Source organism: Chrysochloris asiatica, unplaced genomic scaffold (genome assembly GCF_000296735.1).
Source record: "Chrysochloris asiatica unplaced genomic scaffold, ChrAsi1.0 scaffold00016, whole genome shotgun sequence".
Classification (NCBI taxonomy): Eukaryota; Metazoa; Chordata; class Mammalia; order Afrosoricida; family Chrysochloridae; genus Chrysochloris; species Chrysochloris asiatica.
In genome coordinates, this window is record NW_006408534.1 from 9149705 (window position 1) to 9177494 (window position 27790).

A 27790-nucleotide genomic window follows, 5' to 3' on the forward strand; every position below is an offset into this window, starting at 1 on the left:
AGGTGTCTCAAGAGTCAGAATCGATCCCAGTGCAGCTGGTACTGGTAAGCATGTACCACTTTGTATTGAGGGGAGAGGGGCTGGAAGTGGTATTTTTCCAAGTGGGTTTTTCCAAAGATCCACTGAATGTGTAAAAGATTTTTGGGTCCCACTTTCCACTTCTAATAACAACTACCCAATGCATTTGCAATAGCATCACTGTAACAATAGTTCTCTAGATGTCAAAGATTCCAGAGCCTTTCCATATCCTCTCAGTTACCCTGTGAAGTAAATGTAACCTTCCTCCATCTACAGAATGAGGAACCTGATTCTCTCCAAAGGAGACTCCCCAAAGTCACACAGCTAAAGGGTGGAGGTTGCTTTTGTTCTTGTTAAGTGCCATCGAGTTGGTTCCATTTCATAATAATCCTGTATAGGGTTTCTGAGGAGTGAATGGTGAGTTTGAACTCCTGACCTTGTGGTTCCCAGTCTGGTGCTAATCCTACAGCACCACACCAGGAGTGGAGGTGGAGTTGGCTGGTCTCAAATTCTCATCTCCTGTCTCCAAAGGTGGTTTCTCATTTGTGCCAGGGCAGACCCTCCACTACTCTGGGGGGATCGAGGAGGCAGGCATGTTCAGTAGGAGAAGGGTGGGCATTGGCAGTCAGTGCTGTTGGAGGGACAAGAGAAGTAGCCTGGAAGTTAGTTGGGTTGGGTGGGCAAGTAGACATCTGGAAGGGGGTGAGGAAAGAGCAGGTGACACAAAGAGTCCACCATCAAGTTTTGACTGCAGGTTGGCCATGGGGCAGTCATGTTTGAGGCAGGCCAGGGTAACATGGGACTTGTTCTAGGAGTATTTTCAACAGAAAAGTTCAGAGACCTTACTTCCTGAATGAAAGGTTCTGGTTTCCAGATTAATAATGGATCACTCAGTTGTATTCCATTAAAAAGGATGCCAAAAATTTTAGCTAGAACCTTCAAACACCCTAACTCTTTGCACTTCTGTGAAGAAACACCTTCCATTAGTCTGGGGTACAAGAAAGGGACCTTTAGCATCTGTAAAGCCAAGTAAGAGAGTGATTTTAAATTACTGATCCCCACTGTATGGCTGGCTGACACTGTGCTAAGAATTTCAAATACATTGTCTCATTATCAAAACTAGTTTGTGAGGACTACTTGCCCACTTGAACTGACACAGGAGTCCCTAGATAGCTCTAATGGTGAAGAACTGAACTACTGACTGAAAGATTGACAGTTCAAACCCACTCAAAGGTTCCTTGGAAGAAACGCTTAACAATTGGCTTCTGAGAGGTGAGCCACTGAAATCCCCATAGAACACAGTTCTACTCAGACACATGTGGGGTTGTCATGGCTCAGAATCAACTCATGACAAAGTGTTTTGTTGTTGTTTTGTACTGATGCAAAACCTGAGGCTTAAAGAGCGTAAGTGACTTGGTCACCCTGCTAGTCAGTGACAGAGCCAGGATTCAATCCCAGATCTGTACAACCAAAGCTAAATTCATAGACACTCTAGGGTCACTAGAATTGAATTAAAGTCAATGAATTTAAATCCCAGCTCTGCTCGTATAAGCCATAAGACCCTAAGCAAGTCACTTTCCCTAACTGGCAATAAAAATACATACTTTATTTTCTACATGAAGCTGTATCAGATAAAAATGTAAAAAACTTCATACACTCTACAGTACTTTGTGAATGATCATGATTATCATTATTATCACAATATTATTATAACTTATTATTTTCTCATTTTGCATAAGTATGGTGAAGTCACTCATTGATCTAAATTCAGACACTGTGGATGTTCATATTTCTCCTCCCAATCAATTAGCAACATGTGAGCAGCTTGGGGATATTATTTTGTGCAATGTGTAGCTTTAATACCAGCAGGATGAGCCCAATAAATCTGCTTAATTAAATAATTAATTAATTGTGCAAACCCTCGACTGTAAGCATAACCCTAGGTCAGGACAGGAGCTAACCACAATTCTCAAGGATCCAATAACAGAGTCCCAACGTAGGATTTCTGAGCCAAAACAGTTCTGATCACAGAACCAAGAAGTAGAAGGCCACAGGAGCCAGAATTCCGTCACTGTATACTGTTATGTGGCTGATGGTGCCAGGACACATTCTAATGGGCCAAAGTAATCAACAGCAATTGTAATTGCAGCAGGACATGATTAATTTAATAATGTTGGACCATTCAAAGTTAATACCTCTATCACTGCGTCATGAAACCAAAGCCTGTGAAGAATTACTGTTACAGGCTCATGGGTGAAAATAAAGTCTTCCTTGGCACTTGGCACAGACTTGGATCCAATTCAAAAGCCATATGTTAATGATGGACCCTTGTGGCACACCCTGAGGTCATTATAACAAATTTATGTGTCCCATATATCAGGTGGAACACCCTGCTAAAGCACCCAGCTGTCAGGGAGTAAATACTCCCCAAGTCCCAGTAGGCCCCTGACAGTGGTGTACCTGCAACCCATCCTGTCCCCCGTGGTTGTGAAGATTGTAGGGAATTCACTGGATTGAGCTGAGCCTATCCCCAAGCAAAAGGACTACAAAGATATTCCTCAGTTTCATCCCAATTACTTACAAAAAAACTAAGGCACAAAAGAGGCTGATTGACCAGGACCACACTGTTATAAGGTAATGCAGAAGGAAAAAAAAAAGTCTTTTATCCTCTTCACACAGGAAAGATAATTTTCTAGGGAGTCTACAAGATAAGAACCTAGACTGAAATGTTTACAACGAAATTCTTCACTCACACAGTGATCCTATACTGTTTTGTTTTGCGCTATTTATTTCGAACACATTGTCCTCTGCCTGCTCTTTCCAATATTGGAGAAAGGAATTAGCTCTTATCAAATGTTTTTCCCCATTTTACAGATGAAGACTCTGTCTCTTAGATGCTATGGAATAATTAAAACCGAACCAGTCTTTCTGATTCCCAGACCCAAGTTCATTTCCCAGATAGTTTCTCACTCATGCTCCCATGGGGAACTCGGGGAGGCAGGCATGCTCTAGAGAAGAAGGGTGGGCAGTGGCTATGGATGCCGTTGGAGGCACAAGAGAAGTAGTTGGAACTGAATTGGATTGGGTGGGCAAGCAGACACCTGGAGGGAGGGTTGTTGGGAGGGCACTGCCTCATCTCATTCCTCTGAAGTACCCACCTTCCCTCAGTCTCCCTGGAAGAGCCCACAGCTCAAGTGAAAGGCCCTGACCCTCCCTAAAGTGAATGAAAAGGCAGTATCTCTTCCCACCTCTCAACAAACGTAGAATCCTCCCTCACTGCTTTCTTGTTTTTAATATACACTGTTTATTATTTTTTCTGATTGCAAAAGTAGTCTATGTTCATTGTAAAAACGTTAGGAAAATACGGTAAAATGTGAAGAAAATTGCCTATAATACCTACTCTGCCAAGATAATCCCTGCTACCACAACGGTACGGGGTCTTACAGACAGATAGCTGCAGGGTGGAGCGTAGCTACAGACAAAGCGTTATTCAAATTGGGTATCATAACATATAAGCATTTGGTGCCTTCTTTCTGTACTTAATATTATATTTTCCTGTATCAAGACTACTCTTCATAAACATGCTTTATATAGCTGCATATTCTACATTTAAGGAGCTCTGGTAGCACAGTAGGTTACGATCTGAGCTGCTAACCAAAAGGTCAGCAGTTCAAAACTACCAGTCGTTCCACAGAAGAAAGATGAGGCTTTCTGCTTCCGTAAAGATTTACAGCCTCGGAAACCCAACTCATAGGGTTGCTATGAGTTGGGACCGATTCCATGGCACATAACTACCACCACCATTCTGCATTTACTGTGTTGGTTTTGTTCTAGTTATCAAAAGTAATCAATGTTCACTGTGGAAAATTTGAAAAAGAAAGAAAAGACCAAAGAAGGGGGAAAAAAAGTTAATTTCATAATCTCTTCAATCAGAAATAGACATGGTTATTATTTTTATACATTATTTTCATGTATATACTATTTATATATTAATTTATATATGGATATACTTATGTGTTTATACATTATATTTATGTATGTTGTTGTTCTTAAGTGCCTTTGAGTTGGTTCTGCTTCACAGCGACCCTGTGTAGGGTTTCCAAGGAGTGATTGGTGAGCTTGAACCATGGACCTTGCAGTTCAAACTGACCTTGCTGTCCACCGCAGTGCCACACCAGAATTTCATATATATTTGTTGTTGTTAAGTGTCATCGAGTTTGTTCTGACTCATAACAACCCTACATAAGGTTTTCAAGGAGAGGCTGTTGGGTTTGAACCACCAACCTTGTGGTTAGCAGTCCAGTGCTTATATCTCTCTATCTTCTTTTTTTAAAAGCAGAGCAAGATATATATGCCCCTTTGTAAAAAAAAAAAAAAAATGCCCCCCCTTTTAGAAAAACAGTATTGTGCATTTTTAAAAGGGGGCATGTGGATGTTCCTGGCTGTGTATCCGCCAGTTTCTATGTGATACCTCAGAAAGTAGGAGACATGGGTTGACGATTTGAGGAAAGATTCTGGTCCTTTCATTCTCTTATGTGACCAGGAATCTGGCATTTTTAAACCCCCATAATTGCAAGGACTTGCCAGCATCACATTTAATTTGCTTGTTATCAAAAATCTGCATCTGGCCTGCTTCTTGCTGTGTTGGGTTGATTTTTCATTAAGCTATTTATAGCTTGAGAGTTGGTGTTTATTTTTTCCAGGTGAAATTGAAGATAGTGTTCAAAAACACTGAGTTTTAGAATGAGTCAATATGCTCAGCTAAAGTATGTTTAGGACCTTAATAAGAGACAACATTGAAACTACAAAACTCTTAAAATTTCAGGCTCATGCCAGAATCACATCACTGTGGAAACCTAGGTTGAAAAGGAATTCTAACTGTCATCTAACTCTGGTAGTGTAGTGGTTACAAGTCAGGCTGCTAATCTCAAGGTCAACAGTTCAAAACTACCAGCCGTTCGGTGGGAGAAATATAAGCTTTCTGCTCCAGTAAAGATTTACAGTCTCAGAAACCCTATTCAGGGTCACTATGAGTCGGAGCCAACTCCACAGCACACCACCACCACCCGAGCTTGGATATCACTAATAACAACCCAATCCTAGTCTTCCAATCACTGATGGAAAAACCACCCCCCCACCACTGTGCGGAGTACCTGGGGTGTGCCCACCCATCTACCTCCAAGCAAGCACATTGCATATTTGAGCATCATTGCCCAGTAAAAAGTGTTTACTTCTGCTGGCCTGGAATACACACGAGAGCATTCATCCTTGGTTTTGTCTCTAATGCTGGAGTTCATACAGCCCTTCAGAAATTCAGAGAAAGATGCTGTTATTGTTTTTGTTAAGTGCTGTTGCATCCATTTGACACATAGTGACCCCATATGGGATTCCCAAGGGGCAGCTGGTGAATTTGAACCACCGACCTCGCAGTTCAAACTGACCTTATGGTCGAATGCTTATGCTACAGTGCCTCACCAAGACTCCCAAAGAGAGATCGCACCTCCATGTCATCTTCTACATTTGAGGGGGTTTTCATATAGAAATGGTCATTATTTGATACCGTTGAGTCTCCTCTGTCCCACTTAATCTCAATTCCATGCTGAATTTTTGTATGGGTCTAAGAGATTGTTCTGAAGCTGCCACGAGGTATGCATAGCAAACACGGGGCATATTCTAGACATAAAATTGTAGTAATTACCTCTGGAGGAGGAAAGGGCCATGAGAGAAATAATAGCATAGGCCTAGCCACAATGCCTGCTCCTACTTTACATACAGAACTTTAATTAATAAAATGACAAACACTGGTAGCACATAATTGGAAAGTCTATCAGGTCCCACCGAGAGGGAGGAGGCAAAAAGGCCCTTATGAAAGGGCCGGCTGGAGCCAGAAGATATAATTGCTGGTGGCGTGCTCCTGATGTTGTCTCTTTTCACTTGTCTCATTTGCTGTCTGCATATAAAAGAGTTTATTAGTCAAAAGTTGTTGGCTATAACCTGTATCTATTAGGATGTGTCCAGAAGGATCAAAATTTTCATTGTTAAAAGCTCTTACAAGTGTTATTTTCTATCAGTATTATTTATGATTTGTATGTTGGTACTGTTGTTAAGTACTGTTGAGTCAGTTCCAAGTCATACAACCCTGTCTAGGGTTTCCAAGGCTGTAAATCTTAGCGGGAGCAGAAAGACTTATCTTTCTCCCATGGATCACAGTTCAGTGCTTATCCTAAGGAGCCACTGTGCTCCCCATGATGGGTTTGTCCCACATTTGTGTGAATATAATTGTAATATATATGTACACGAGTATACGTGACTGGTGATTGTCTGGCAGGAACAAAGGCTAAGCATGGTTCAAAATCTCCTATCTACTTAATTCTTTCAATAAGAAGGCCTTTCTAGAACAAGATCTTACGAAAATATTCTGATTTAGGTAGTCTTCAGAGGAGTAGAAGACGCCTGCATTTCTAACAAGCTCGCAGGTGATACTGATGCTGCTAGCCCACAGACTATGCTTTGAACAACAAGGATCTAGAAAATCCTTACTATGCCCCACAAAATATTTAAGTATTACCATATTACAGGCATATAGCACAATAGATAGAGAGACAAGAACATAGAACAGAGTAGAGCACGCAAGTGTGCAGCATATAGACTTGGGGGCTGGGGGCCTTACTTAAACCTCTCTCAGACTCACTTCCCACATCTACAAAATGGAAATGTCATCAGTATAAAATGCCATGATGGTATATGTACAAATGCCTATCACAGTTTCCTAGCTTTCAGGAAATATTTAATTAAAAAAATGATTTTATATCCTGTATGCCACCCAAATCGAATCCTTGGGTAGAGCAAGCAGTTAAGTGCTCATCTACTAGCTGGGATTTGGCAGTTCTAACCCACCCTGAGGCACCTCAGAAGAAAAGCCTGGGAATCTGCTTTCAAAACGTCACAGCCTTTAAAAAAAGAAACACTGTGGAGCGCAGTTCTACTCTGTACACTGGTGTCACCATAAGTCAGAAATGACTTGCAGACAGCTGACGCAACAGCACCATGCCACCCAAATAGAAATAAGTCTTTACAAATATCAGGTTCCAAGCAGATATTTTGTCTTCCAAGCCTGAATGAAAGTCTTTGAGGACAATTCTGGGGACCACATAGAATTACCCTTCTCAGTCTTTGCCTGGCAGGTGATGTACAGCCACGTGAAGACCTCTGCTGGGGGCTCTTCCTCCTCCCTGTGGTAAGAACACTCCCTCTCTACTTTGAGGCTGGCCAGTATATTTTAAACCATTTTCTTCGTTATTAAGAATTGCCTCTTACTCAAAGTCCAAGTTGAAAATGGACCCCTCACTGAGAGGACCATGCAACTTCCAGCACTAAGCAACCCCATCGCCCCAGTGGTCTCCATCGGACTGCACTTTAGAATCACCTAGAGAGCTTTTAAAAACTACAAATGCTCAGGACCTACCCAAGGCCAATTAAGTCAGAATCTCTAGGGTGGATACCAGACAGTTATAGTTTTGAAAGTTCCCCAGGTGATTTTAATTTGCATCTAGGGTTGAAAACCACTGGTTTAACCCTTCTTTTGTTTCTATAGGAGTCCTAGTGTGGCACTGTAGGCTAAACACTGGGCTGCTAACTGAAAGGTCGGTGGTTCAAATTCACATGGGCTCAACTTCTACTTTTGATAATCACCTTTTAAATGGGCAGAGACAGTTTGTCTATTGTCTTAGCTTCCTAGGGCTACCATAGCTAAATTACACAAAGTGGGTGACTTTAAAGAACAGAAATGTTATTATTTGCTTATAGTTCTAGAGGCTAGAATCAGCAGTGTTAGTCTCTATCTCTCTCTCTTGATCGCTGTCTCTCTCTAGCTCATTCTGTCTTGGCTGTAAGGGATGATTGTACCTTGCCTCTTTCATCTTTTAGCAGTGCTGGATATTTCTTGGCCTTCCTTAGCTTACTGAAGGATCCTAATATGCTGTCTTCCCCCTGTGTGTGTATGTTTCTGTGTCTGACCTTCTCTTTCATAAGACACTACTCAGAAGGGATTAGAATAAGACCTACCCTACTCCAAAATGACTTCATTAACTTGGCTGATAACATCTACAAAGAAAAAACCTATTTCCTCAAACAAGGTCACGTTTACCAAGCTTGGAATTTCAACATATCCTTTTGGGGATACAATTCAATCCATAGTAGCTATTATCAAAAGTTTGTGGATAAGAAAATAGAGAGTGCAAGGTGGTAAGTGGTTGGTTAAAGGTCACACAGTTAATTTATGGTAACCTTGAAGCACAAACCTGGGTGACTAACTTGAAGCTATCCCTTAGTCAGCAAATGAGGACAAGCCACTGGAGATTTAATTCAAAGCTCCAAACTGGTTCATTTTGGTTCAACCCTCTGCTGCGATCCTAATGGGGATCTGGTTAAAATGTAGATTCTGATTCAGTATATCTGGGGCAGAAATATAAATTCTCAGCTGGGCATCACACCAGAATGAACCAGTTTGAAATCCTAAATCAATACCATTGCAAAGGACAGTGCTTTTGGTACATTCCAGAAAGGTAATGAGGTGACAGGGGCTGGGTCCAAAAGCCACCATCTAATCTGTGCTTCTCTGTAGACTCTGACTCAGTAAGTCTGGGATTGAGCCAAAGAATCTACATTTCTAACAATTTCCCAGGCAACACTGAAGATACCAGCCTGAGGACCACACTTTGAGTAACAAAGCACTAACAGAATCTTAAAGGCAGAATCTGGAAGTCATTAGGGATATGAGTACAGGTGAGAAGCAGGCCAAGTCAAAGACAATGAGTTCTGGACTGCTTGTATCTTGAGGAAGATTAGCATATGCCTGGACACATTCCTTTGCTGAACCCTTGGTGGATAAAAAATGAATGCTCCCCCCACCCCGAAAAAAAAAAAAAAAAAAAAAAAAAAATGTTAGCTAGCCTTTCACTGGTTGGAAGTTTGCAATCTTATTCCAAAGCTTTTACATCTGTTTCTAGAACTCGACACTGCTGAAACTCAGAGTGCACTGCTTGGCTTGGCCCAAGGCTGTAGACATGTCATTTCTGCAATAAATATGTTGTTGTTATTGTGAAGTGCCTTCGAGTCAATTCTGACCCATAGTGACCCTATATAGGGTTTCTAAGGAGCAGCTGGTGAGCTTGAACTGCCGACTTTGCAGTTCACATGGTTCTGCAATCTGCCATATTAACCCACAGCACCACATAGGTGGTAGTATTATAAAGTGAATTGGAACTTTTTTTATAACAGTTTCTTTCTTATTCAGAAATCTAAACAATTGGGTAGTGTCAAATGGCTCCAACAATTTTTCCTTTTGCTACATTGAGCACACTTGTAATTATTCATTAAATTTCTTGTATGTCACTTGTAATTACTCATTTAATTTCTAGTATGTATCACAGGATAAATACACAGTACATATTTGTTAAATGAATGGATGATTATCTTCCTCAAGAGGACTGACACCAAGAAATATCCTGGTGGTCCTCTTCCAGAGACTAAAGATACCATCTTACCTCATTCCCTTGGCAGCCAGCCCAGCTCTCTCTTCCTCAGACTGATTGGCCTAAAATACAGTGTAGGAAGATGTAGTAAGCTCAGCAGTCAGCTGACCTATGGCCCCAGTGTACTTGACAGGACTACGCCTCTGTGACATGCTGATGCCATTACAGACTCTAATTCAAACTAAAAATTTCCTAAGAGCAGTTGAGACTTAAACAGTTAGCTATCGTCAATTAGCTGGGGAGTGAGTGAGTGAGTGGCTCTTTCCTCCTTTCCTGGCCCATAGAATACAGGAAAGTGCTGGGAATATCATAGGAGGGAAAGCTGGTTTACTGTCCCTTAAAGGTGAAAATGGGAGGGTCTGTCTGTATATTATTTTATAAATTCTGACAGTGATTAGATCCTACTATGGCTCAGCTGACAAGATGCATATGGCAGTCCTTGACTTGAAGGAATTTGTCATCCAAGGAAGGTAGAAAGTAGAGCAGGAGGACATGGTAGCATAGCTATGCCCTAAGGTGTCCCCAATAACCTCATAATGATTTCACGGGAGAGGAAGTTCATTTCTGAGAGTGATGTTAAGAAAATACTTCCTGAAAATGATACAGATTTAATGTTTTAAGTAGAGAGAAGGAGGAAGTAGAGGAAATAGAAGGATCAAAGCACAGAGATGGAGAAGTGCAAGACAGGTACAAAGATGGCAAGTAGACTGGTGTGGGGAAGTCTGGAGTCAACATGAGTATATTGGCTCACATCTATTATCTGTGCAACACTCCTAACCCCACCCTGGGTGAACTCTGAGCGTGAAGGCCACCCAATGCTGCCACCTTTCTTGTTCTTGCTCTGCCATCAGAACAGCTACCTGGCTCCTAATTCATACTTCAGACTTTCCAGATAGGAGATAGACACTTATCCAGTGTGCCACCCAAACTGTATCAGATAAGTAACGAGCGTTCAGTTTTTAAAGTAGTATCTTTGGGAGACCCTCTCTTGATGTGGGATGAGCAGGAACTACCTCCACACCCCCTTCTTTGCAGGAAAGTGAGAAAGACCTTATGATATACCAAAAGCATTCTCCAAAGACTCTATCCTAATGGTTGGCCATCAACCTTTTCATATCTAAAGTATGGCCAAGGGGTTAAGAAGTGTGAAGCTCACTTTCATCCACCTCTCTCTTGAAAGCCCTCTGCCCTGGTGTTCTCATACTTCCCATTGAAATCTGGCATCTGTTGTCTCAATATTGCCACCAAAAGTTCCTTTTTGACATTTTGATACACTATTTATTATCTCATTTAATTGTCACTGTTGTTAAGTGCCATCGAGTCGATTCCAACCCATAGTGACCCTGTGTAGAGTTTCCGAGGAGCAGCTAGTAAGCTTGACAGAACCATTTCCATCTTTCATAATAGGAAACTAAGTTTCCAAAACATGGCAAGACAGTGAAAGAGGCTTCTTGTGGAGCCTTTATAGGGTATAAGACCTTAGGTGGAATCCTGAGCCCCATCGGGAACTTTCTGAGGTGGGGCATTCCCACTTGAAAGTACAAACAGACCAGCCTGGAGCTACTAGAAGAACAGAAGCTACTTCTAGAAAGAAAGATCAGCAGGAAAAAATCAAAACAAAAATGGCACTCTGATTGGCTACTACAAGAAAAAGCAAGTTGTTCACCAGGAAGCCATCAAGGCAATCAATCAAGTCCCTTCAGGACAAACCCCCTTCCAAGACTGAAACTCAAAGAGAATACACAAGCAGGCATGTGGGGGGAAGCAGCAAGGAAGATATGAGCTTAGTTCAACCATGTTCAAGGGACTCCTGATGACCTGGAGATGAGAGAGAGAAGAGGAAGGGCTGGTTGGTCTGAAGTATGTGAGACCTAGGGACTCCTGGGCCCATGGACAAGGATGTGGCCATGGAGGGGTAGAACTGAGAATGAAGTGTCCAGCTGAAATGAAGTGAGGAGAGATGCACAAAAATGCCAAAACTTGCAGAGAGTACCCATTTGACATAGCTTCAATGACTAAATGATCAGAACTTGACTAGAGGAAGATTAAAAAAAATTTTTTTGATAAAGGAAATGAGTATAAATTGCTATAATTTGATGAACTTGACCTATTCCTATGGATGTAGTAGCTCAAAATACCAACTGAGAGGGAAGGAATCTTCACATTATGGATCATTTTCATCCCTTCTGTACACAGGGTTGATAGAGATGGGCAACTTAGACATTGGCTACCTAAAATGGGGTGGGGGTGGGGGTGGGGCTATAAAGACATGAAGTGACTGGCTTACAAGTTTTCAAGGGAGTTTAGTTTCGGAGTGTGTAGGGGAAGGTAGAATTCCTACTGAATAGTTTTCATCATGTCTAGATGGGTCTGGGGAAAGGAGATGGGGATAAGATTCTTATGATTCAATAGTAATTGTTATCATAACTAATTGCAATTGTCAGAACCGTAAAGGTAGAAGTTTTGTAACATAAAGGGGGAAATAGTTAATCTTACATTCCAGGAACAGAAAACCCTGGGACTATCAAGGAGAAGAGCACAAGTGGAATATGGAACTCTATCCAGAGAAACAGCGACACCAGAGATGGAGACAGAGATAATGGCAAGGAAAGAGAAAGCAGCTGAGGACTCTAGACTCATGGAGAGAGAAAAACTGAGTGCTGGTGGCCAGGAGGCAGGCTTACAGAATGTGCCCTTTGGTTGTTTAAATTATTATCTATTCCTGAGTGTTTTTGTGTATATCCCTCCCACCCCCAAAAAAAGAGGGAATAGAAGCAAATACTGTTGAATGATAATGCACAGAGGAGATTGTAATCATTGTAATGAAATGATTAATGTAAAACGGATGTTCTCCCATGTAAACTATCACTTAATTCGCAGTAAAAACTTTTTAAAAATTAAAAGAAAAACCATGGCAAGAGCAGATTTTGAATCCAGAGATCTCTAATTCTGGAGCTCTTAGACTTATTAGAATGGAGAATAGATATGGCTCAGTATAGAGGACTTAACAAAAATCCACTGAGTGAACAAAAAGTTGGTTTGCTGAGATTACAGAGGAATATGAATGTCTTGATTCTATTTGATAGGGAGTGAGACTACAGCGAAGGTTGTTGAGCTGAGTCACAGTGGCAGTGATAAACAGGAAACTGGAATAAATCTATACAAAAGGATTTAGACGAGAGAAAGAGCTAAGAGAGAGAAGCACCTTAGAAAGCTGTAGAAAGAGGTCTGAGAGTTAGTTATACAGAATATCCTGAGTGTTACTTTGTTACAATGACAATAGAAGCCAGGTTGAAAGACTTTAGAGAAGGAGTGATGAGGAGGTAGAAGTAGCAGCTACATACCAATTATCCAAGATGTCCTCATACCAATTATCCAAGATGTCCTCATCTGGATGGAGGGACAGAAATAGGTTGTAAGTCAGAGGAGCTGACACATCAAGTAAAGGGTATTTTTCTTGCATAGGTTAAGATCTGATCTTATTTGTAGACAGAGGAGCCATAAGGGAGAGACTCTGAAAGTGCTATAGAAAGGAGGAATAATTGAGAGAGCACAGACCAGGGGGAGGTAAAAGATGAAGGGGTTAACAGAAAAACATGAAAGATACATCTTCCTCTAAGACAGGAAAGGAAGAGAGGGTGGGTAAATAGACACACTTCCAAGAAAAAAAGAAGAGATGCTAACATGAATTGCACCTGATACAATCAATCATTCTCAGTATAGATGTAGTTGTTAAGTACCATCAAGTTGGTTCTGACCCATAGCAACCCTGTACCGGGTTTCCAAGAGTAGAAAGCCTCATCTTTCTCCCACGGAGTGGCTGGTAGTTTCAAACCGCGGACCTTAAGGTTCGCAGCCCAATTCATAACCACTATGCTACCAGAGCTCCTTTCTCAGTATAGTAGGAATCAAGATAATGGGTTAGGAGTAGGGGGATTAGGAGGTGACAGCATCAATGCTTGAGGCAATGGAGGGAACTCGAAACACCCATTGTACTAAGTATGCTCAGTGGATGAATAAGTAACACTAACTCTTCAGGGTACTGAGGTTCAACAGTCTGAATTCATAAAGGCTCAAATCAGTAATATTCTGTGGCCATGGGGCAAAATGAAAAAAAGTATGTGTCAAGTCTTATCCCCAGCTGAACATCATATGATATGGGCTGAGAGCTGAGAGTATAGGGTCAGCCAAAATAGGATTAAAATTTCCAAACATGGCTTCCAGACAGCACAAGAAAGTATTTATAAAATTAATAGACTTACTGAATTATCCTGGGAATTTTCAATGAAGACAAATATTTGATCTACTGGATATGGAGATAGAAGCACGCAGGTATAAGTGAAGAGGCTGTGGTTTAGATTGGATTTACCAAATTTAGGATCTCAGAAGTAGAGAAGTACCTGGGGACCCCAACGTTCAGGGATGGCCCTGTTAAACAAGGTAAGAGGTGGGAAGTCTTTGGCTCTAATATCTTTTGGTACTTAGCTTCCTCGATTAAATTGTAAGGCAAGGATGGGATCTGGAATGGGAGACAAAGAATAGTGATTTACAAGGAAACATGACTTCAAACAATGATAATCAGAGAAAAGGTGGAATCCTAGCTGTTGAAAACTTCAACTTGCCATAGGGCATAGTTCACCTTCTTTTCTAAAATAGATATTTTTATTATACTATCTGAAAAATACTATTTTGGACACCAATCTGATAATACTGCCCTTAGCTCTAAATTTTGTTTATAGATTATTTCTATCAAACATACAACCTCTATTATTTTAAACACAAAGCCCTGAAACCTTGTTAATAATATATACTGCCTTTGGGCAAGGATGTACTTAAACTTTTCTCAGAAAGATTATTAGTTACAATTTCTTTTCAAATGTATAGGAAACAAATCCATAAGGACCTTTAATAAAGACACTCTGAAAGCACAAGGTTATAGCTCCCTTTGATGAAGCGAGCATCTTCATCCTGAAAGACAACCATATTAAAATATCTTGCTTTGTAGAAGTTTGTTTGTTCTTTGCCTACCAGTGGTCACAGGCATCAAGTTATAGGAACTCTAGTTGGCTAACACAGGGCACAAACTATAACATCATTCTGTGATTATTAAAGTATTTGAGGACAGAATACAAAAATACCTAAATCACTAAAAGAGTCACAAAATCATTTACCGACGATCACAAAGAAACTGAAGCCTCTGTAAGTTTCCTAGGACTACTGTAACAAATCACCACAAACTTAGTGGCTTTAAACAATAAAAATTAATTGTCTCAGTTCTGGAGGCTAAAGTTCCAAAATCAAGCAAGGTGTCAGCAGTGTTGGTTCTTTTGGGAGATTCCAAAGAAGAATCTGCCTCAGGCCTCTCTCCTAGCCTCTGCTGGCTGCCAACAATCCTTGGTTTTCCTTGGCTTGTAGTTGCAGACTTGAATGTCTGCCTCCATTTTCGCATGGCCTTCCCCTCTGCGTCTCCCTGTCTTCTCCTTCTCTGTCCCTCCTAAAAACAGTCGTCATTGGATTTAGGGCCCATCCTAATTCAGGATGATCTTATCTCAAGCTCTTTATCTTAGTTAAATCTGTAAAGACTTTTATTCCAAATAAGGTCATATTCTGAAGTTCCACGTTATTTTGGGGAGAAAAACCATTCAATCCACTACAGAACCACAGAGAAGAATGTTTGCTTCCTCTTTAGGAGGTCCACTTAATGCCTCAGTGATCTTGATATCACCTTAGAGACAGAATCTTGTGAAATTTAGCATGATAACATTAACCTGAACAAAGTCTCCAAACTGCCCCTCAATTGCCCCAATCCAGCAATCTGAACCTTAATTGAAGACACTCTAAAAGACAGTGGCTAATATTCCTTGTCAATATCCAACTTTCCTCACTGGGCAGACCTTGAGTGAGTCCTCAACAAAATCCTGTAGACATCAGTTGAGAATTCCATAAAGGAGACCAAAGTCTTTCTTCCAACGTTGACATCTTCTTGCTCTTCTCTCCCTCTTAGCTTCGAATGTACTGGCTCATCCGTGGAATCCTGAAGGGAAACTTATCCTTGATGCTGGTGGAGAACAAAACTGGGAAGGAACAGGGCAGGATGGTCTGGCATGTTGATACCAATGAAGGCTTGAGTCTGTGGCAGTGTACGGTTCTGCCTCTCCTCGACGTGTCTGACAGGTAGGCCACCCTATCTATTCTCTTCCTCTCTCAGCCGAAATGCAGCAGAGAGCCCTATACCTGTCCCCTCCACCCAAGGCATACCAGTACATACATACACTTTCTGCATGCTTGCAGGGCACACTGACATTCTCTAAGAAATTGAGCACTCATTTCTATCATCTGGTCAGGCCAGATTGACTGCATCAGTACATAGAAAAACTGGACAGCCTACATTACTCCCAACCTATGTTACTGTTGCTTCAGGTACCATCAACTCAGTTCTGTGTCCTGTATACAACCAAACAAAACACTGCCTGACCCTGTGCAAGTCTCATAATTGTTGCTGTATTTCAGCCCATTGTTGCAGCCACTGTAGCAATCCATTTTATTGAAGGTATTCCTCTTTTGTTCTGACCATCTACTTTACCAAGCATGATGTCCTTCTCCAGGGACTGATCCCTCCAAATAATAAATCCAAAGTATGTGAAACAAAATCGCATCATCATCACTTCTACGGGGCATTCTGATTGTATTTCTTCTAACCCAGATGTGTTATTTCTTTTGTAAGTCCGTGGTATATTTAATATTCTTCACTAACACCATAATTCAAAGATGTCACTTCTTCTCTGGTCTTTCTTATTAATCATCCAGCTTTCACATGCATATGAAGCTATTGAAAATATCATGGCTTGGGTGAGGTGCATCTATTCCTTAAAGTGACAACTTCGCTTTTTAACACTTTAAAGATGCCTTTTTAAAAAAAAGCTTTTATTGTGAATTGAGTGATAGTTACATGGAAGAACATTGGTTTTGCACTCATCCTATTGTATTTCGTTTCTTTGCAATGATTACCATCCCCTCCATGAATCATTATTTAACAGTATTTGCTTCCATTCCCTCTGTTTTTGGTTTTTGTTTTCGATGTACACAAAAACACTCAGGAATATATAATAATTTAAACAACCAAAGGGCACATTCTGCAAGCCTGCCTCCTGGATGCCAGCACACAGCCTTTCTCTTTCTGTGAATCTAGAGTCCTCAGCTGCTCTGTCTCTCCATGCCATCACCTCTGTCTCCATCTCTGGTGTCACTGCTTCTCTGGATAGGGTCCCAAATTCCGATCATTCTCTTCTACCTTGATAGTTCTAGGGTCCTCTGTTGCTGAAATGTTAGATTAACTACTTCCCCCTTTATGTTACAAAACTTTTACCTTTACAGCTGTGACAACTGCAGTTAGTCATGATAACAATTACTTACTATTGAATCATAAGAGCCTTCTGACATCAGCAATGATACCCCACAGTCCATGCCCTCTTCTGAATCCAGCTTGAATTTCTGGCTATTGATCCTTCTTCTTTGTTTCCAACTTTCAAATTCCAATCACCAATAATTATCAATGCATCTTGATTGCATATTTGATCAATTTCAGATTACAGGAGTTGGTAAAAATCTCTAATTTCTTCATCTTTGGCATTAGTGATTGATGCCTACATTTGAATAATAGTCTTATTAAATTGGTATTCCTTGAAGATGTATGGCTATTATCCTATCACTGGCAGTGTTGTACTTCAAGACAGGTCTTGAAAAGTTCTCTTTGACAATGAATCCGACATCATTCCTCTTCAGTTTGTCATTTCCTGGCATGGTAGACCATATATATGATTGTCTGATTCACAATAGCTAATCTGTCAATTCCTGGAGCCTTGTTTTTCAACTCACTAGTGGCTAACATAACACTCATTATCCATTCTATTTCATCTTTGATGACTTCCAATTTTCCTAGATTCTTACTTTGTACATCCCATATTCTAACTATTAGTGAATGTTTGTTTGCAGCTGGCTCTTCTTATTTAGAATTGTGTCACTCTCAAATCAGACTTTATGTGAGCACAGCAACTTCTCTTACTTGTGTTTACTATAATTTCCCATTTGTCATTTTGTTTAATCATTATTTAAAAACAAACAAAACACTGTAAGATAGGTAGTATTATCATCCCCACCCCTTCCTTTTACAAATGAAGAACCTGAGATCCAAAGAGACAAAGTGACAACACCTTGGGATCAGAGTCAGACCTGTAACCCAGGTCCCAATTCCAAGTCCAATGCTCTATAGAGTCAGGCCCCTGGACAGGCTGATGCTGGAAGATACAAATTCTTTACAGCAGCCCTTCTACCTCCTAGGTGAGTGCTAACTCCTATTTGGATTCTTTCACCAATGATCTTTGTGGACCTGAACAAGTTGTTTGACTTCTCTGGGCCTCAATCTCCTCATCTTTAAACTGAGAGGGTTGGATGAGAAAATGCCTCTGAGTGGACACAGGAACCGCTGTATTCGGCTGTCACTTGTCTCCCCAGGATGGCACTAGTCTGCCACCTGCAGTCTGCCTGAAGTAAGCTGTGCTTGAATAAAAGCCGGCCTGGGCAAGACAGCACTCATGAGACACTTGGAAGTGTCCTGCTGAGCTCTTGAAGGTTTGTTCTGATCTGTTCCAGACAAAAAGGAGGATGCCATTTCTGCCAAGGAGACATATGAATGGGTTTGGAGGTGAAAATCCATCTTTAGTTGTCCAAATGTCAAATCCTATAAATGTGAGCACCCTCCACTTTAGATTTGGCAAACACTCTCAAATGACCATGCACGTAGCTGCTCCACCTTTGAAAACTGAAAGCAAAGGGCCTATAGCAAGGTAGAGGGTGATGTAAGTTAGCACCCAGCTTTGTAAGTATAAAGGTGGCTCTCAATTTTTTTCACTCAAACTTCACAGAATCCACTATTCCCAAAAGCCCATCATTCAAACTGTACTGTCACAGGAAACAGGCTCTGTCCTGACTTGGAGCACCAGCTGCCCACTCCTTCAGATGTGTGTGGGTTAAAGATCAAAGCCCATGGACATCCTGAGGCTCAGGACCCCCAGAACAAATAGAATTAATTGCTGTGGAATTAATTACAAGAAAGGGGCAGTGTAGGTACTACCCACCACAGACACATCTTTTGTTCTTAGGGATTGTGGAGGCTGTATACAGAGATGGAGAACGTGAGGGTGATGCATGTGACCTCCTCCTAGGAGATACAAAATTAATTCAGATGAATCAAAAGGTTTTATTTCTCTTCAATCCAGCAAGTCCTTTCTTTCATAGCCACTCTAGAGGATTTAAAGCAAGTAAGATGTGGACTCTGTCACTCCCATCCACTACAATTTTGTTTGAAGGAGACTGTTCTCAGCCTTTCTCTCCCCTATTAAAGGCTGTTTACCAGACTGACATTTCCAATATTGATACTGAGACCAAACTGTCTGGTGGGGATTCAAACAAAGGCCATCTTGGTTTGATGATGTCTCATGACCTAGTAAGTATGCAATTACCGAAAATAAGAGCACCTTCATTCACCAGCAGTCTGAATGCCCCTGTCATGCCCCAGTGCTGGAGGTTGCGCTCCCAGAGCTAGAGATTATGTAACAAGCATAAAGACCCAGAGTTCAATGGAATTGCAGGAGAACGAGGCAAAGTAGTTTTCACTTGGCAAAATCAAACTAGATTTAGGCGTGACTGGTCCCTAAAATAAAAGAAGCACCACATACAAAAGAGCACAGGTTTTAGAATCAGATGCTTCTATGTTTCAAAACTCAGCCACTTACTAGTTGCATGACCTCAGCCAATTACATAATGTCTCTGAATCTCAGTGTCCTCACCTTTATAATGAAGATAATAGCAGTTCTACTTCACAAGATTTCTATAAGGAGTAAATAAAGTGACTGCTGAAAGCATCTATGAATAGTGGGTATCAATGGATTTTTCTCTTTCCTGTCCTCCACCCTTGCCCCTTGCTTCTGTAGGCTCAGCAATAATTTATTGAATAAATAGCACAAATCACAACTACTGATGTTCCAAACCAAACTATGATCTATAAAACAGAGATAATAGGATTGGGGGAGCAAATTTCTTGGTAAGCTGCCTGACCAACAATAAATGCTTAATCCATAATAACTTTTAATAATAGGGGTTAAGTGTTTGACTGCTAACCACAGGTAATCAGTTCAAACTCACCAGCTGCTCCATAGGATAAAGATGAGACTGTCTGCTCCCAAAAAGGTTTACAATCTTGGAAGCCCTATAAAGTCTCTATTAATCAGAATGGACTCAGTGGCAATGGGAAGTGGGATAAATAAATGATAACAGTGTTATTGTTAAGTGCCACCAAGTTGGTTCCAACTCAGAGCAACCCTGTATAGTGTTTCCAAGGAGTTGCTGATGGATTTGAACTACCAACCTTGTCGTTAGCAGTCCAGTGCTTATTTTACAGCACCACTCCAGGATATAGGATAAGCACTGGACTGTGAACCACGAGGTTGGAAACTCAAACCCACAAGCTGCTCCTTGTTAACCCTATACAGGGTCACTCCTCAATAACCCTGTACTGGGTTGGAACTGAGTCACCAGCACTTGACAACAACAATGCCTCAAAGAGGCTATAGTGGCCAGTTTAGCAATAAGAACCAGTTTTAAAACCCTAAATTTGGGAGAAGAGTGTTCTTTTATGAGTTTTCTGGCATTAGTGCTCTGTGAACTCCTTATAAGGAAACTTGGGGAGCAAGTAGAACACTCTCCCCTCTTCTTTCTAGGGATGGTATGCTATAAATGTTGGTATTATCAGAAAATGGAAATAGAAGGAGAGAAAAGGTAGAGGAAGGAAAAAAAAATTTTTTTTTTTAAGGAAATGGAGAAAAGAAAGACCAACCCCCTTCCTCCCACATGAGGTAGGCATTAGCACCTCACATCACCTACCCACATCCCATGAAGCATCCTTAGACCCATCCTGGCTTCAGGCGTTCAGCACCCACATTGTGGACAGCTGCCTTCCATGACCCTTGGAGGTGACTGGAACTTCATTCCCTACTCTGACCCAAACCACCTCTTTTCCAATGTCCCCCAACTTCCATATACAAAATTTGTTTGTTTGTTTTTAAACTTTCTTATTGTGAATTGAGTGAAGGTTTTCAGAGTAGATCACCAGCTTTACATTCAACAAATCACACACTTGATTTCATCTCAATGATTGAAATCCCCTCAAGGTATCATTATTTATCCCATTTCCTCCTTGTGTTTCTGATTTCCATTCCTCCTTCTTTCCCAGCCCTTCTGAATTTTGTCATTATGTAAATGCTACCCTTTGATCTCAAATGGTTTATCTTTCTATGGTGTACATCACTATTGTCGTCATGCCCCTATATGCCTACCTAGTGTTTAGCTGAAAATTAAGCCTTACTAGTGTCGTTGTCCCCCTAACATACCTACCTATTGATTGGCTGAGAATTGAACCATGGAGTAGATTCAGTTTCAGACCTGAAAGGTGACTAAAGGCAATAGTCTTAGATTTCTACCAGTCTCTAGCTGACCAGTAAGCTTGGTCTTTTTTTTTTTTTTTAAGATTTTGAGTTTTGTTCCACATTTTTCCCACTCTATCCATGGCCTTCTAATGTTATCTCTTTCAGAGAGGTTGATAGTAGTAGCCATGCATCATCTAGTTCTTCTGGTTTAAGGGCTGTGAAGACTGATGTTCACAAGGCCCATTAGACCACTGATGTAATTGTTTCCAAGATTCTTCAACTATCGTTACTCTTCTTTCCTCTGGACGGAGAGAGACCAATAGTTGTACCTGAGATGGCCACTCATGAGTTTTTAAAATCCCATCATTTGAAACAGGCTGATTAGGGATTAGTAGTTAACCCTAAAGTCCTTCAGGTTCTAGTCACTGATTTATCACCCTTATCAGTTATATGAAACTAGTCTAATTTTGAGAACCATAAACATAATCAAAATATAATTATATTCCAATTTTAGGCAGCGTTTCAAACTCCTTAATATAACCGTAACACCCAAGGGTGATCTGTCCATCTGACTTGTTTCCTCTATCTCTCTACCAAGTAGCAAGACTGGACTTGTTTCAGTTCAGTTGTACCATGTTAAATCTTACCTGCAGACTTTTGCCTCTGCTGTTTCTCCACCTGTCATGTTCTTCTTCTACTTCTCATTTCCTGAACTACCAGTCTCTCTTTATCACCTTTTACAATAGCTCTCCCAGGCCCCTAGACTATATAGTGGTGGTGGTGGTTGTGTGCCACCAAGTCACTTCCAACTGATAAGTGACCATGTATGAGGTTTCCAGAGCTGTGAATCTTTATAGAAGCAGAAAGTCTCATCTTTCTCCTGTGGAGCTACTGATAGATTCAAACTATTGACCTTGTAGTTTACAGACCAGCTTGTAATACACTACACTACTATGGTTCCTTAGACCTACAATATACTATTATAACTCTTGTAACATACCTATAAACTCGTTATTTTTATTAGCTATTTCTTAGTACCTGAATATAAGCATTAATAAGGCAGGGCGAATGTCTGCCTCATATATATCACTGTGTTCTGAGCATCTAGTACAGTGCTGAATGACACAGTATGCTCAATCAATATGTGTTGATTAAATGGTGTTTTAAGGGAAATTGCATCTGTGAGGGGGCTTCAAAAAGTTTGTGGGAAAAAATTCATCATCTTTCAATTAAATTTTTTTATGAACTTCTTGAAGCCCTTTTGTATTTCCAAATTCCAGTTGAATTCATTGGTAATTAATTCATATCTCACATTGTTCCTCTGTTCAATCTATATCTAACAAAACAGATAAAATCACATTATACTAAATACTACTGCAAAGAGTGCTGGATATCAAAGCAATGCCTGTGTCCCATCAGATGAACCAAAATGGCATTTGTTAACCTGGTGACAAGGAATTCTCTTTAGGAACTTGCCTGGCACCTGTGCTTCTTTGTCTCTAGTCACTGTCCTGTCAGAATTGCTTTATAAGAAAGACTTTGATCTTAATTGTGTGCCTTGGTCCTTGTGAGGAGGAAGAGAGCTGGAGCTGAGCACTTGAGAGCAAAAGCTATGGTGAGATTACTTCACCACAGAGGTATCTGGAGGCTGATGACAGGGAGACATTGAACCAAGGAATGGTACTCACCTGCCCATTCGCAAATAGGCAAAATGAAAGAAATGATGTAATAATCTGTCATCCTCATGACATGATGTTAACTGTACAACCATACTATAAAGAGTAACAAGAAAAGTCTCCCAAGAGCAGTACCCAAGATGTTTTAAGCAGTGGAACATCCCTGGAATACAGATATATACTCTCAAGGTAATGTTGAAGGACAATGCCAACTCAAATAGCAGCTTGATGTGTACTTAAAAGTATCTCATTACTTTACATCCACCACATATAACTATTTTTCCTCAGCTGAAACTTCAATCTCCACAACCCCCACCCCATCCCCTCACTTCATCAGTCCTCCTTCCATTCAAATGCCACTCTTTCTATTAGAATGGGAGCTACCTTCTCTCAAAATAGAGGAAAATCAGGCTCTTTCCTCTTATTCTATCTGTCAGTCTCTTGCAGGAACATAGTCCTACTTTTCCTCTTTATAATCACATATCCTACTAAATTAAGCACAATGTTCCCACACAATCATAAGCTTTGACATGCTTACAGAGCAGAAGCGAGTGCTAGGTTCACCTCATTACTAGATGGATTTGGAAACACCATGGATCAAATCATGTCCCACAAATCACTGCAATCGTACAGTCAAATATAAAGTGCATAACTTATCGCACCTGTGTAGGTGCCATTCCCCAGCACTATCATTATAAAGGCTTTTAGCTGTACACTATATACATAGTCTAACAAGAAAAAACGTTCCCGCTGGAGGTATTTAGATTTCCCATTCCCTTTGCATTCTTTGTCCTAAATGACGAGTGGTATGCTTCACAAATGCATCTTTCAAATGGGATCGGTTAAGCTGAGAGTTATGTCTTTATGTATTTATATCAGAAACTCGATAGAACTAAGATATTTTTACCTATTTACTCCTGGTTTATCATCCACAGAATGCCCACTTTATATGCAGTACTGTTGTGGCACTGTAGGATAAGCACTGGACTGCTAACCACAAGGTTGGCAGTTCAAACCCACCAGCTGCTTCTTGGAAACCCTATACAGGGTTTCTATGAGTTGGAACTGATTCGACAACACACAGCAACAGAAACAGCTATCAGTGCTGGCTCCATACAATAAGCACTGGACTTCAGACCACAAGGTTGGCCGTTCAAGCCCACCAGCCACTCCTTGGGGAAAAGATGAGACTTTCTGCTTGCATGGAGATTTAAAGCCTAGAAACACTATCCAGGGTTGCTATGAGTTGAAACTGACTCATGGGAACTTCACAACATCCACATCAGTAACAATGGTCTCTTTTTGTATAGCCTCTTTTTATGATAGGGAGAACATTAGAGGGGCATTTCCATGACTTATTCTTACCTGAGGGGATTAGTGGTTCAGTAGTAGAATTCTTGCCTTCCATGTGAGGGACCCTGGTTTGATTCCTGGTCAGTGCACCTCATGTGCCACCACCACCTGTCTGTCATTAGAGGCTTGCATGTTGCTATGATGCTGAATGGATTTCAGAGAAGCTTCTAGACTAAGATAAACCAGGAAGAAGGGCCAGGTGGCCTATATCTGAAAACCAGCCTATGAAAACCCCATGGACCACAGTGGCCCATACCTGAGCATGGGGGGTGATACAGAAACGGGCAGTTGTGCATTGTGCCAAGGAACCAGCGCACTAGCAGAATACCAATAACAGCAACACCATGTTTACCTGAGTAGAGAAGTATAGTGGTTACGAGTCGGGCTGCTAGCCTCAAGGTCAGCACTTTGAAACTACCAGCCATTATGCGGGAGAAAGATGAGACTTTCTGCTCCCATAAAGATTTACAGGCTTGGAAACCTTATTCAGGGTCACTATGAGTTGGAACCGACTCCATGGCACACCACCACCAGAGAAGTACCATGGACTGCCAAAAGAACAAAACCAGTCTGTGTTGGAAGAAGTACAGCCAGATGCTCCTTGGAAACCAGGATGACCAGACTTCATCTCTCATACCTCGGACATATTATCAGGAGGGACAAGTCATTGGAGAAGGATACCATATTTGGTAAAGTGGAAGGTCGGAGAGAAAGAGGAAGACCTCCAATGAGATGGATTGGCACAGAGACAGTAGCAACGGGCTCAAGTGTATCAATGATTGTGAGATTGGTGCAGGACAGAGCAGTATTTTGTTCTGTTGTACATAGAGTTGCTATGCGTCAGTACTGACTCGATGGCACCTAACAACAACAACGAAGAGAAGTAACAGAGATTTCCAGTGAGCCCATTTGCCAATATTGACATGCCCCTGGAAAAATTGTGTTTAATTCAAATTTTTGTAATCTGAATCACAGCTGCCTCATAGAGCTGTTGGAAGAGTTGAAAATAATGATGATTAGAGCTAGCATTTGCTGAGTGCTTACCACATGCTAGTCACTGTATCCAGCACTTTACATGCAGTATCTCTTTCATACTATAATTAATGGCCTTTTGATGTGAGGTGAAAAGAGGTTAAATAATTTTCCCATTCCCCTTAGGCTGGTCTGCTTCCTTTGTGCATGCCCGAGAAAACAGAGATGCAGCACAGAGGATAGAGTAGAAAACGGATCCATTGTAGCCAGTGTTGTTAACAAAAAAATTTTAGGCCATGTCTCTCAATTATTTCAAGTTACTTTTTTTAAATTATTATTTTAAAAGTTGGAAATGGTTTTCATTTGCTTCATCCACCACTGGAAACCCCTCATTTTGATTTCCCACCACTACTGCCTGGTGTGGTGCTGTGGGTTAATGCACCAGACTGCAAAGCTATTTGAACTGCAAGGTTAGCGGTTCAAGCTCACCAGCTGCTCCTTGGAAATCCTATACAGGGTTACTATGGGCTGGAGTCAACTCAGTGACACTTAACAACAACAACTGCCTCCTGTGGAGTCCTGGTGTGGTGCTGTGGGGTAATGCACTGGACTGAAAGTTTGGTTTGAACTGCAATGTTGGCTGTTCAAATTCACCGACCATTCCTTGGAAACCCTATACAGGATTGATGAGTTAGAACCAACTCGAGGGCACTTAACAGCAACATCAGCAACTGCCTGATGGAGACCCGCTCCCCACCCTTCCTTCCCTTCCTTCACAACTCCATTGTGGTAATGTCGCCAGCAGAGGATGAGACTATCCTTTCCTTCTTGGCCATTGTGGCTGGAACCACACCCCCAAGGTCCTAGTGAGCCCTTTCACCAACCTCCTGCCTTTTCAAGTCATGACTCTAGTGTTCCTTTGACTATTCCCAACACCAGAAATGGAGCATAGACTTGATCTAACATATCCATGTAACGAGTCCAACAAAGGCAGAGAAATAAAGCACTTGTAGTGATACATTTAATAGATCATCCTTCACTTTAGTTGTTGTAATTGCTATTGAGTGAGCTCTGACTCATGGTGATCTTATGTGTGACAGAATGAAATATTACAGGCTTCTGTGTCATCTTAAAGATGTGGGTAAGTCCATTGTTGTGGCCTTTGGGCCAATCCAGCTCTTTAAGCATCTCCTTTGTTTTAGCTGAAGCTCTTCTTCCTCTACTTCACCAAACGTGATGTCCTTTTTTTTTTTTGTCTTTTTTGAGAATGGCCCTTCCTATTGACATATTGACATGTCCAAAGTAAGTGAGCCGAAGTCTCACCATCCTCACTTCTAAGGAGCATTCATTCCAGCTGTGGCTCTTCTAAGACTAATTTGTTCATTATTCTGGAAGTTCACACTCTATTCAATATTCTTTTCCAGCACCATTGTTCCAGCCTCTGTTTTCATTGTCTGGCTATTAGGTACATGTGAGGCTTGAAAAGACCAGTCATCCTTTGTTGCTCTTACTATTGCTGTTAAGTGGCCTCAAGTCCATTCTGACTCATAGCTGGTGGGCTTGAACCACCAACCTTGCTGTTAACTGTAGAGAATAAATTCCACTGCCACTAGAACTGACACAGATAAACACAGATCATAATGTTGAGAATCTCTGTGATAAAGCCTTCTATCCCTAGGAGAACATAGCAGAGTCAGTTCCTACACCTGTCCTTCACTTTCTCCTTGTCTTTCCTCCTTTTCTGGTTTCCATCTATAAGTGTCAGAATGTATCCACTCCTCCTTCCCCAGAAGAAGGGATACTTATGGAGAGGAGTAGATACCAAAACACTGCAAATCCCCATCAGCTAGCATCAGAGAAAGAACACCAATCTGTTAGGAGCAGGCAAGGCTCAATCTTAGTAGAACTGGGATACCAAGTAGATCATCCATGTAGGGACCTGGACATGAGGCCAGGACTCTCATCTTGTTCCCAGTTCTCTTACCAGAGAGCTGCTATTAAGCTGGTATCAATTAAGATGAGAAACCAGGCCTTCTGAGAATGACAGAAATCCATTCCGTGAGGACGGACCCTGTGTGTACAGCACTTCTAGCAACAAAGAAAATGACAACGGCTTGCCTCACTCACATGTGCTCCTAGCCCTGAGCAGTGCAGGAGTGTGCAGTGGGGAAAGGTGTATCCAGCAGCCAGTCAAGGGGGGCTGCATTGATCCATCACCCCAGCAGGGGGATTCATCATCAACACAATCATTGAGGAACACTGAGCACACCTGAGTAACTAACTTTGTGCTTCATACTATGTTTGTTGTGGTAATACTAAGGTAAGAAATTAACAATTCAAACCTGAGAGCTTTACAAATATATACATATAGAGTGCAGACTCCTGGTGAGGTGCTGTAGGATCAGCACTGGACAGCAAACCACAAGGTTGGCAGTTCAAGCCCACTAGCTACTCTTTGGAAACCCTATACATGGTCGCTATGAGTCAGAAACGACTCGACAGCACTTAATAACAGCAACAACGATAGGGAGTGCGGTGGCTATAGATGATAAGTACTGGGCTGCAAACCCCAAAAAGTCAGCAGTTCAAGTCTACCAGCTGCTCCATGGGGAAAAACCGAGGCTTTCTGCTACCACGCAGGTTTACAGCCTCAGAAACCCTTTACAGGGCCACTATAAGTCAGAACCAACTCGATGGCACTTAACAACAACATACAAATATGTATATATATATATATCAGCAGTCTAGTGCTGACGCT

At 41.3% G+C, this 27790-nt stretch overlaps 1 protein-coding gene across 1 annotated transcript in view; it reads left to right on the forward strand.

The window, feature by feature from the left end:
* The window catches only part of ALK (anaplastic lymphoma receptor tyrosine kinase), a 1400642-nt gene that overhangs the window by 1166211 nt on the left and 206641 nt on the right, over positions 1-27790 (forward strand). Inside the window, exon 9 of the mRNA XM_006835167.1 lies at positions 15556-15725. Coding sequence (XP_006835230.1) covers positions 15556-15725 — 170 coding nt within the window. The remainder of the gene's footprint in view (positions 1-15555; positions 15726-27790) is intronic.